The sequence below is a fragment of the Nematostella vectensis genome, chromosome 7 (assembly GCF_932526225.1).
Source record: "Nematostella vectensis chromosome 7, jaNemVect1.1, whole genome shotgun sequence".
Taxonomy (NCBI): domain Eukaryota; kingdom Metazoa; phylum Cnidaria; class Anthozoa; order Actiniaria; family Edwardsiidae; genus Nematostella; species Nematostella vectensis.
The window spans coordinates 13,375,920-13,388,449 of record NC_064040.1 but is presented as its reverse complement, the minus strand read 5'-3'; the positions used below and the strand labels follow the sequence as shown (position 1 = coordinate 13,388,449).

Below are 12,530 nucleotides of genomic sequence, written 5' to 3'. Positions count from 1 at the left end.
CCTGATAGAAGTAATAAAAAAAAGCAGTAATGATAATAACAATATTAATGATCATGATGATATGATGATAATGGGCCGGGAATGATACTTCTAATAATAAATCCTGTATTTTTTAATAATAATTTACGATTGAATTTTGTAAAAGTTAATGCTTCACCTATTTCTAGCTATATAGCTATAAATAAAGTAATAAAAACAGAATTTGTTCACTCCATTCTAAAACAATAATGATAATAATAATAATAGTAATGACTATGGACCACTGTTACGTTTGTTATGTTGGGAGTCATTTCCGATATTATTTTAATACATGTCACAGATTGTGTAATTCATCAAGTCAGAGAGTAATGCCTGGTGCAAACTATTGATGACATAACGACATCGACACGCGCAGTCTGTTAAGCCCGACATGCTGACATGCCTGTCCTCTTATGTCGTTATGTCCATGTCGTTATGTCGGGCTTATGTCAAAATTTACACTTGAACATTAGGAAGATAAGAAGATAATGTCGTTATGTCACTAATGTGCACCAGGCATAGATATCACATTATTAGCAACTCTACAGAAATTTCTTTTAACACTTTCTCTCTTATCTTTTTTACGCGATTGTAAAACGTTTTTAATTGATGTTTCATAATTGCTTATCAGTGAATTTTATATATGCAGTTGTTTAGTATGTTAATCCTTCCCACAGCCACTTGCGGTTTTCGCTTTAGTTAGATACCATCGCCTTTTCTATCGCTAAATCGTCGCCAAAAGATAACTCAATCAGTGGGTTCCATATGAGTGACGATTACCTCGTATTGTTTCCATGAAAACTCTAAAATGCATAAGGAAAAAAAAGAATAAATACGATTTGTATTTTACTTCTAGGGAGAATTTTTGACTTTTGGTGATCGAGTGGCGAAAATACTTCTGCGTTGAGCATTCCTTATAGAGTAATCCGAATTCACTTATCCAACAGTAAAACACTCTTTTTCTCTTTTGAATGATTAACGCGGAAATTAAATGGAAGCACAGGAAATGCACTCTAATTTCAAGACATTGAGTGATGGATATCTTGAGATACGACCACCACGTTATGAGCTTAGCGTTCTTTATTGACAGGTGAACTCAAACTTCCGAAATAAGTCGACATTTTCTTGTTTTGCTTTACTAGAGCTATATACAGTATACCAGCAGGGATAGATTACGTAAACTAGCGATAATGAGTGATATGTAGATTTAATTTTTAAAAACTGCAAATAATCATATTTTCCCTATGTAGCATGATTATTGGATGGCCTTTTAAGAAAGTAAGTTTGTTTGCCCTATGGCTGGTCTGACATTAGATGCCATACGTACTAGGTGTTAGTTAAAAGCCTGTCTTGTCACTTTATATAAAATATTTCATGTAGTCTTTGAGCTCGCGCTGACAAGCAATGGCGAGTAGCTCTCCAATACGTCAATTATTGGTCAAATATGGTTATATTTCGTAATGAAAGTTCTACAAAAGCTTTTTTGGATAGTGCTGGGATAATGCTATGATACTAGCCCGTTAACATAAGTCAATGAGCATTCTAAATCAATGCCCCGTCTATGATTATATTTATTTAGCCTGCGTTCCAAAAGCAAACAGTAAAGTATGTTTAAAGTAGTATAACGCGTTCACATTTACCGTTAAAATATACGGTATCAGAGAGCACGATTCAGAGTACAAATAAACCATGATCACCGCAAACTTTATAGTTTTCAAGGTAAAGTTTACTAGCGAAATTCCCTCGAAATCAGTGAATAGTTGTTTTTTTATTTTGCATTCAAGATGAGGGAATTTTTAAAGTCAAAAGAACGCCCCGGCAAAAATTTACAAAAGACAAAGGATACGTATTCTAAATTCCCCTCATTGTTATGCACGGAGGAAAATAAGAAGTAGAAATGCTTGATTGTCTTCTAGTTTCCACCAAGGAAGGCAGCATCCTCAGCGCAACTGACCCAGCACCAGGAGCTGAGAAATAATTCATTTCGCAAAAGCTAGTCCACATTAGACCAGATCCATGTGAGATGCTGAGATTGTGTTTAAGTTCTGCACGTATGCGTGGCAATTAGGTCAGAGAACTAGACTATGGATGATTGTTGCCCCATATGAATTAATGTGATTACATGTGAGGCTGACCCTATATGACATAATGAAAATGACATTATTTTTTCTGTACATATTTTTCCTTTGGAGGGCTGCCTAGTTTTTTTCCTGAAACACCCCCCCCCCCCCCCCATTCTTTAGGTGGTTAAACGTTTTCGTAGCCCCCCTCTCACCCCCTACCGCAATACATTCCCTTCCTCGACCCCTTTCTCTAAAGAATTTCAAAAGACGTAAAAACTAATCTCAAAGTGCGTCCTAGCTAAATTCAAAGTGCGTCATAACTCATCTCAAAGTGCGTCATAACACATCTAATAGTGCGTCATATCTCATCTCAAAGTGCGTCATAACTCATCTCAAAGTGCGTCATATCTCATCTCAAAGGGCATCATAATTCACCTCAAAATGCGTCATAACTCATCCCAAAGTGCGTCATAACTCATCTTAAAGTGCGCCATAACTCATCTAATACTGCGTCATAACTCATCTTAAAGTGAGGTATAACTCATCTCAAAGTGCGTCATAACTCATCCCATAGTGCGTCATTACTCATCTCAAAGTGCGTCATAACTCGTCTAATACTGCGTCATAACTCATTTAAAAGTGCGTTATAACTCACCCCAGCTGACCCCAGTGTGACTATGTGTGAGGGTGACCCCAGTGTGACTATGTGTGAGGGTGACCTCAGTGTGACTATGTGTGAGGGTGACCCCAGTGTGGCTATGTGTGAGGGTGACCCCAGTGTGGCTATGTGTGAGGGTGACCCCAGTGTGACTATGTGTGAGGATTACCCCAGTGTGACTATGTGTGAGGGTGACCCCAGTGTGACTATGTGAGAGGGTGACCCCAGTGTGACTATGGGTGACCCCAGTGTGACTATGTGTGAGGGTAACCCCAGTGTGACTATGTGTGAGGGTAACCCCAGTGTGACTATGTGTGAGGGTAACCCCAGTGTGACTATGTGTGAGGGTTACGCCAGTGTGATTATCTGTGAGGGTGACCCCAGTGTGACTATGTGAGAGGGTGACCCCAGTGTGACTATGGGTGACCCCAGTGTGACTATGTGTGAGGGTAACCCCAGTGTGACTATGTGTGAGGGTAACCCCAGTGTGACTATGTGTGAGGGTGACCCCAGTGTGACTATGTGTGAGGGTGACCCCAGTGTGACTATGTGTGAGGGTGACCCCAGTGTGACTATGTGTGAGGGTGACCCCAGCGTGACTATGTGTGAGGGTAACCCCAGTGTGACTATGGGTGACCCCAGTGTGACTATGGGTGACCCCAGTGTGACTATGTGTGAGAGTAACCCCAGTGTGACTATGTGTGAGGGTGACCCCAGTGTGACTATGTGTGAGGGTAACCCCAGTGTGACTATGTGTGATTGTTATTATTTTTGTATCTATAACAGCAGGACTCAATTGAAGATTTGGAATTGTTTTTCAAGTTCCCTCGAATCCATTCGATTTTGTCTGCAATACGTAACGGGTAATCACGGGCTAATTATATTTACATAGATAAAGAAAGAAAAGAAACGTGTAATGTCTCTTCCTTTTGTTTCGCAATATAACCGTGCAGTATCTCACAAAGTACCTCACATTGTTATAACACTCCCCTGGCTTTATAAAGTACCTTTCATTGTTATAACACTTCCCTGGCTTTATAAAGTACCTCACCTCGTTATAACACTTCACTGGCTTTATAAAATACCTCTCATTGTTATAACACTCCCCTGGCTTTATAAAGTACCTCACCCAGAATGGATGCTTATAGTCCATTTGTGTCTATATCAAGTAGTCTGGAGCCTCCGCTGCAGTTTTCTCCATCTCTGGGTCCTGTCCCACGCTCGCTGCACGGGGGCCGGGCAGGCAGGCTGAAACATCCTCTCAAGCATGTGCCTTAGGAGCCTAGAAAACGTCCTTCTCATCTCTGTGTTGAGAAACGCGTAAACGAATGTATTCATCATACTGTTACCGTAATGCATGAACTTCACAAACGCAGTCAATTTGAGGTCAAACCCCGGGTAGGGCTTCAAGCATGGAGGGCAGAAATTCCCGATAAGACTGACCACAAAGAATGGTAGCCACCCGACAAAGAAGAGCCCAGTGACGAGTGCCCCGGTGCGCGCTAACTGGTGTTCTTTGCGCATTTGTCTCTTGAGATCATCAGAGCTGACGCGGCGCTCTATTGGCACGATAACCTTCTTGGAAATCTTGAAGATCGTGATGTACATGGACGAAATGATGATCAGTGGAATGATAAACCCGAACGAGAACATCATCAGTGTGAAGATGGTGGACCACTGGAATGTTGTCTGTATCGGGAACAGGCAAGCAATTAAGGCGGCTAAGAGCCACATTATGATGATTGCATTCTTGTAAGGCTTTTGAGTCAACAGCATGTACTTCGTGGGCCTAGAAATAGCCATGAACCGCTCCACGCTCACTCCAGCCAAGTGAAGTATTGACGCCATTGCGCTGAAAATATCAAAGACGATGTACAGCAGAAAGAGATTGCGAGACATCTGAGCGCCGGAAGCAACCATATAGATCCATAAGGGCATGGAGACTGCGCCAACGAGCACGTCACTCACAGCCAGACTCACAAAGATACTGTACGTCCCACGGCGCAGGCGCGGATTAGACCACGCCCCCAGGATGACCAGCAGGTTATTGATGATCGTGACGATGACGAGGAGCGAGGCAAACACCAGGAAAAGAACCAGCTCCACGTGATTCAGGCCCTGCCCACGTGACTCTTCTCTCCCTGATGAGGCGTTTGTTCCAGTGTTGTTCTGCCACATTATTTAGCGTATGCGCAGAGTGACGTTGATTCCTGTAACAAATAACGTATAGTTAAAATTTGTAAAGAAGGCGGACGTGATGTGAATCGCTCTTAGATCGACAAAATTTCTAGGCGACAACATTTCTTCTTGTAAAATTGCTTTTTTTCTTCTTACCTCAGTAACTTGGATCTTCCCTGCTTTAAATCTTACCAGAACACGTTAGAATAACAGATAGATTACGGCGAAAGAGCAGAGATTTTATAGTCAAAATTATAAGGACGAAAGCAAGACGTGACCAGCAAAGCAATACGCCTACTTAAAATGAGCATGTAGCGCTTTTTTTCTCAAAGATTTCCTTGAACAAGTGTGTCGTTTGGCCTTTAACACCTGTCTGAGATATAGCAGGTTAAAATCGAACCTTCGCTCACGTTTTAGCGCCCGTCTTGAAATCCGACAGGTTAAGATCGAAGCCTCGCGAACCTTTACTCACGTTTAAGCGCCCGTCTTGAAATCCGACAGATGACAAATCTCTCGAAAAAATCAAGATTTCACCCGAATTTTAGTTTTATATCCAGCGGATTGAATCTGTCTAACCAAAACATACTTTAGTCATCAAATCTGTAATTGTTTTAGGTTTAAGTTTGCTCTCACCGTCAATAGAAGGATATTATTATAGCAGTGATTCTAGCTCTTTCCATGGGGAGAAGATTAGCCAGTCTGAAAGTCGCCCATGGCTCTGAATGCGTGTGCTATTCGTTTTTCATACGTGTTTCGAAGGCATGATTAGACTGCGGTGTAATGAGTCCTCTTTGTGTGGCTCTACAAATAACTGCCTTATCAAACCTCTATAGCCCTTCAGATGCTTGAAAAGATTTGCAATTCATAGGGGTATTAAAGCAAAACTAGCTTGCCAATATTGTTGTTTTAGTTATATTTTCACGAAAAAAAACCATATGATTACAATACGCAATGAAAAAATATCTTCAATTAATAAAAAATATTGAGGAATTTTGCAAACCAGTGTGACGTTTTTCTTTTTTGCGACCTGGTAGTGGTTTCATTTCCGTGGCTAAATCTCTCAACTTCCACGTTACTAACTAATAAAAATAAAGAGGTAGCCCGACAGTGACCAAATTACAAACAAACTAGAGGATTCCATTTCAATGAATTGTCTACTAAGAAGAGTGAAAATACCAATTACTGGCAAAGTGAAACTTGTGGGCTGAATAATCAAACGAGCCACCAATATCTTACCCCAACTGAAGTACTTCCACGTAGGAGCACGAACTGTTATTAGAACTTTACAAAGGGATTATATTGCGCGCTGTTGATGAATGCTGCACGAGACTTTGGATCTTACTCCATTTGTTACGGGTTTTACGCATGCGTAAGAAATTGGCAAGCATCACGCAATTGTATAAACTTTGCTTATACCGCTTTTTTCACAATTACACGTTTTATTAAAGTATCCTTTCGTGATTGATCAACAAATTCTGAGTTTAATGGCAAACATTAACGAAAACATCTACATCTATTTTCCTTTTTTGATTAAAAAGCAATATGACAAAAACAAACAAAAACGAACTCTGAACGCGCTATTATGAACGCGTGGCATTAGGCTTTAGCGTGGTGTTAAATCTACTATTAAATCTACTTTTAATGATATTGCAGCGCTTTCGATGAGATAATCGGCCATACTGTAAGTCTTTGGTGGCTCCTTTAGATTATATGGAAAATCTTTCTATGTCAATAAAGTCGTGTTCTGCCTCGTGTAGTAGGCTTTTTTATCACGCTCAAACAGGATGCCGTTAATACTTGGCGCGGTGTGCCTCTTTTAACGAATTGTGCTTAAGGATATCTGAATAAACGTTAGAGGTTAAGGATTCGCTAAGGATTCCGGGGAATCGGGAACCCCTTTGAAATGGCTACTCCAAGAAATTATGTTTTATTATTTATCAAATTAGTTTGCTGGAAAAAGAAAGAAAGTTAAAGCAATGGCTTTCAACCAATGATTGTATTTTATTCACATCTGAAAAATTGTATTTTCCGGATTACAAAAGCAGTTTTCGTTTTATCCTTTCTTCAAATTCTTAAAAATGAAAAATAAAAATATGGCTGGACGAAAATTTAAGGCAATATTTTCTTTAGAAGATTTATCTTTTCGCTTTAAGCAGTTAAGCTAGACAAAGTGCAGAAGGCAAATGAACCGCTTCCGTTTAGTATAGGTTAATGAATGCTTTAAACTGAGAGAAACAAGTATGAGAAATAGAAAACGAAGATTACTCTGAAAATAGAGTAATGAACGTTTTCCTTTAGGCCAAGTAAAAAAAAGTCATGTTTATCGTCCCCGCGCGCATCCTTTTTCGGGGTCGCATCAATATATTTTATTTAGTTATTTCTGCTGCTTTTTTGATTGTTTGTTCCTCAGAAGTTAAAATTTCGTGCGTTAGCACGAATAAAGGCAGACGTTCCCGTTTCAAGGCTTTTTCTTACGATCCGTTCATCCGTTCGCAACAACGCGGAAATTTCCTTTGTAAATCGTACAAATCTTCGATAAACCAAGGAGAACAAATAAATGAAAAATAAGAAATAAAAAGGGCCGCATGCTCTCATTTTGATCTTATCAGGACGATAAACATGTTTTTATTTTTACTTGGCCTTAGGGGCTTTTAGTGGTGACTATGGGCTGTAAATGCGATTTGAAGAGAAGGGAATTATGATTGAATAAGACCAGACACGTCTGCCTCGCATCCCATCCTAGATGCGGACACGAGACTTGCCAAGAACAGTAATAACATGAAAATAAAGAAATAAACATGTCGCGACACGCGAGACTTGCGTCTGCAAATTTAGCTCCAAGATGGCTGACTAAAAATCTTTCCTTTCCTTTCCTGTTTCAATATTCTGCGAACTCGTCGACGACTTACAACTGCTAAATCGCCTTCTTGCTTCCGTTATTTAAAATCATTTAAGCGTTTTATTATCAAGCACTGAAATGTTTCCAATTACGCCACCTCTCCGTAAGTAACACCACAGGTAGCCCAGGCTCATTACTTTTGACGATTTACTAGAGAATATATGGTAACTTTTGAGCGCATGATTTTTTGTCTTAAAACTTAATAAAATTTCTTGAAACATTCACAGTGTTTGCTTGGTGTCCTTAATGTTCTTCCAACTGAGTTTCAGCTATTTTCCTTGGGTTTAATTAGCCTTTTACCAGCCATACAGACAGCCCCAGAGTTCGCTAGTCTGAGTCTAGTATTTGACAGAGTGAAGGATTAAACTGGGCCTTGCAAGAAACACATTTACAATACTACATTCAATCAACGTTTACCTAGCCGACTATTTAGAAATGGTAAAATTACTATCGAGACATTCAATTGTCATTTGTTCCACGCAATTTGAAAATAAAGAGGTAATACACTTTTTATAAAAACTTCTAATTTTCAGTTGCGGCTGGGCCGTTTTAAAAAGCAAAAAACGTTCTTATGGATGTTCTTAAGTTCCAATGTATAAAAATATTAAACTTCACAGGGCCGTAGCAGGTTTAGTATGATGACCCTAATATTTCGAGGTCTGCTCGGCACTGCTTCTTAAAAAAAAAGAAAATTACACACATAATAAAATAGCAATGATGTTTATGGTTGTTATTATGAACAATTTGATTCTGTATTTCAGAACGCATCACAACAAAATTTTGTTTCTATCTAAGGCTCGGCATGTTTTAAGCACGCTCTTAGAATTTGGTGAAATCTCAGGCTTGGACGTTCTTATAAAAAGGTTTTTATAAAAATAGAGTGTAACTCCAACATCATATGTTGTATCGAATAACATTTTAGAATAATATAAGGGTGCTTAAATCCTATCGTTAGTGTGCTTCTAATCACCTCAAAGTCCTGGTTGAAGATACGACTGGTACACGACCAACATTTGTTTCATTATGAACCTTTGATGATTAATACTCTTATACTCTTGTTATTCAACAAACATCCGTTTTTCTTGTTACAGTTTTATTGTTTGTACATGCGACTTAATTGCGCCCTAGGAAAAACTTCGATCGGTTTCCCCGATCATATCATATTCTTATGCTTGTAAAACGTATATTCTTTTTCTTGACAATTAATTATACATTTTGAGTAACTTTTCACGCAAACGGTCTATGGTTTTTCTGTTTCACTTACTGGACTCTCTTTTGCTTTTTATATTTTTGTTATTGAGTGTAGAGATATTCACGGCAATAGATACTACTGTTGTTCACACTTTCGCCTCTTCGAGATTTTGGCTACATTTTTTTTTTTGCTGTTCTAGGTCTGTGTTGCTGTTTTTGTAATATAAATAACGGTAAACAGATAAAAAAAACAAGAATCGGTGAAATTTGAAATTGCTTGAAATGTAAGTCAAAAGCTTTAGATCTGTTAGAACAGAGTTTGTCCTTTTTCTATCAATTCTCCTGGCAAATTCAAATGATTATCGTTACGGAAAAACTCCCCACATTCATATTGTACTTACAAAAAACCTTAGAGTCCAGACCACGCTTGAATCCTTTTATGCTGGGCCAGTACTTATGGAGTAGCTACTATTATTGTAACATTTTTCCACTGATATTTAAATTGCAATTGCAATTGTAATTTTTATTGTAATGGAAAATGAGCATGCCCTACTTTTGTTACCATGACATGGTGAGCTCGTAGTCTCTAGTGCTTTCATAACATATATCTTTTTGCGGGCGTTTTTATCTCAGCTTAATACATTTTCCATGGTACTGTAACTACTACTCCAAAACATTAAAAAAAAAAAAACCGTAGCGGATAATAGCTTTCAATAATTTGCACATTGAAACAATTTTTGTCCCTGAAGTGTGTGATGGATCCAGTCTGTGTCAATTATAATCATAAATGCTTCTAGTTTGTGGATACTGGAAATAGATGTTAGATATTATTAGCCAAACTGTGATTAATATAGACTTCAAAAGGATATGCATAAAAGCTGACAAAAATATATGAATTCAGTCCCCGCTGGCGCGGGTCCTTGATTTTCCGTGGGAGGGGGGGACCAATATGTAAAGCATGATTTTTTGCTAAAACGTTGAAGAAGCAAAACAAAAATATTATTGATTTTATTATAAACAGAAAATTATGTTTATTTTATTTTGATGAAAATTGCCTTTTTTCTGTTCACTCATTGATTCTATAAACCTAAAGTGGTGATACTCGCATCGATTTTAGCGTAATGTAGCTTTACCAACAGGGCCGGTTACAAATTAAACCCGCGCCTTCAATACCAATCCGTGTTTTTTTTTTCTCACCAGTGCGAAGACACACAAACGAACAAACGATTTGATTCATTAGCTTCCATAGCAAAATGGTTTTTTCTTAAAGTATCAACTTTTAACATTTCCTTATATGGGCAATCGTACTTGCACTTCATCATGTTTGTATTTGGAAAGTTGGCATATACTTCCCCTTCTAGAAATGCCCAAAACAAGTAGACAATGATAATTATTTCAAATTGCTTAGAGAAACAATCGTCGACCATATTTGTTTATCATTTAGAAAGTTTAGAAACGAGTAAATCCTGACATAGGAATATTGGTATTATACTCAAAAGCGACAGCATTATCTGCAATATCTTAATACGTCCGTTCCCATTGGTTACTGATGTGCAACAATTGAGTTGACTCCTTCAAAAGACCAATATTCGTCATGGAAGGATATATGTGAGAGCCCAGTAAGAGGGCACGCAAGGCATGATCTTGAGATCACATCCGTGAGTCTTTGCGCGGCCCTCCATTTTGCTGTGACATGGCTCTGGTGTTTACCCTGGATACCAGAGGCTCCGAGAGTCGAGATTTTTCGAGCGAAACGAGAGATTTCTCGATTGCAGCCCATTTGAGCCCATTTGAACCCCCGCCCCCCCTAGCATGCTGGGGAAAGCGGATATTCAGCCTCTGGAACCCAGGGTATCTGGTGTTTTGATAGTTATTCGATAGCTCAAGGATGGGCATATTATCTGATTGAGTCGCAGACATAACAAGGTGCAATGATAAGACTGTCTTGCCACTTGTGACGAAAGAGTAGGATTTTTATCTTTCTGTTTACACTTTCCTGAAACAATTCATATTATCAACATTTTCTCAAAAGCAATGAGCCGTTTCTTCTTAAATTATTATTGAAGTACAACAGTTTACAGTGTAGTTAGAGTAAGTTAGAAATTTTCATTTGCCTTGGTTACTTATATGTCAACTATTATTTATTACGGTAAAATGGTGATAGTTGTTGCCATGACAAATCTATCATTTGTCATGGCAACAACTTTCACCTCTGGTAAAAACGCACAAAAAATATTTGAGCTTCTTAGTACTGTTTGTTAAGGTATTTATGTCAATTTGAAAATAGTCATAGATTGCTCTGATATGACTAAAAGAGTTAAAAAAGTATAGTATATAAGTATATATCTTTTATTAATGTAAGGTAAAGCCAAAAATGATATGCTTTTCCCGTGACGACATTAGAACAATGCCCTGGTCAGTCACGTGATATTGCAACGGAGGTTTTTATTAAGGGATTGCGGTTTCTTATCAAATACTTCTTCATAATAAAATATAATAAAAGTAAAAGCAACAAGATATTGATTTATCAAGGCGTTTTGATTTAAGCATGGAATTATTTTTTTAGAGAACACGCTAGAAACCACGAAAAATCTGCGCGCGTCCCCTCCACACACCGGGGTATAAATATGGAAGATAAACGTGCAACGATTTACTTAAGTCCTTGGTACAAAAAGGGTGTGCTTGTTCACAGAACCTGTGGCTACGCAGTTTCAGGCCTGCGGTTTAACTTAAACTGTGATAGTCTGGCTAGGCTTCGTGTGTCTTTCGTCCGTTATTCGCCCAGTATCATTTACAGTAACAAGCAGTCCAGCTCTCTCATACAAACCTTTAAAATTGTATCCTTCGATCCCGTGTTTCTCTCGTATTATGCGGTAAATACCATACGTTTTCTTGCATTAAATCTCAGATTTCCTCCTTCTGTTCTAGGTTAACGCTTTGTCGTTGCCAGAGATTGTATTTCAAGAATTTAATTGCTGAGAGTGCTCCGTTGTATGCAAAGAGTGATAACGGGAGGTCAAATTGCACGTTTTCTCAGACAACATCACATCTCAACAGCCAAAAGACAGATTTGCTGAAAATTGCGAATTAAATTTACATGTATCCACGCGGAGATGACATGACACAGGATGATCTTGAACTTTTCCGGTTTAACTTAAGACGTCAAAGGAAGTTTTGGACAAACTTTAAAACACACATTTATAGGGAAGGGGGGGGGGCTATTATTGGACCCAACTGTTATTTAACGCTGATACTTTCTATATGCGCACACACTGGACACAATCCTAGATTCGATATTTTTAAATCATATTCTAGCAATCGTGAATGTCTGTCTAGCCTCTAGGCTGGACAGACACTTTAAACGAATGACGCGTGCGCGTATTCCCGCCATTTTCAAATACCACAGGCTGAGTTCACTAACAGCATGGCATTTAAAATTGATCAAATATCATTTCATGTAGATTGTTATAAGGAGTACATTTTGGGTTCGTTAACAGATTGTTAATCAGTCCTACTGTTTCAT

At 38.6% G+C, this 12,530-nt stretch overlaps 1 protein-coding gene across 7 annotated transcripts; it reads right to left on the bottom strand.

The window, feature by feature from the left end:
- Positions 1–3,653: 3,653 nt before the first annotated feature.
- On the bottom strand, positions 3,654–12,127 carry LOC116615419 (octopamine receptor beta-1R). 7 transcript variants are annotated; one of them, XM_032377029.2, is made up of 3 exons: positions 5,551–6,147; positions 5,390–5,484; positions 3,654–4,949 (listed from the first exon to the last, which is right to left on the bottom strand). In XM_032377029.2, the coding sequence occupies exon 3, from the start codon at positions 4,915–4,917 to the stop codon at positions 3,904–3,906; it is 1,014 nt and encodes a 337-aa protein (XP_032232920.1). In that variant the 5' UTR covers positions 4,918–4,949; positions 5,390–5,484; positions 5,551–6,147; the 3' UTR covers positions 3,654–3,903. The 7 variants fall into 7 exon arrangements, with proteins under 7 accessions (XP_032232920.1, XP_032232917.1, XP_032232923.1 ...); XM_032377026.2 differs by lacking the exons at positions 5,390–5,484; positions 5,551–6,147 and adding an exon at positions 11,835–12,127; XM_032377032.2 differs by lacking the exons at positions 5,390–5,484; positions 5,551–6,147 and adding an exon at positions 8,787–8,833.
- Between the last annotated feature and the right edge of the window lie 403 nt (positions 12,128–12,530).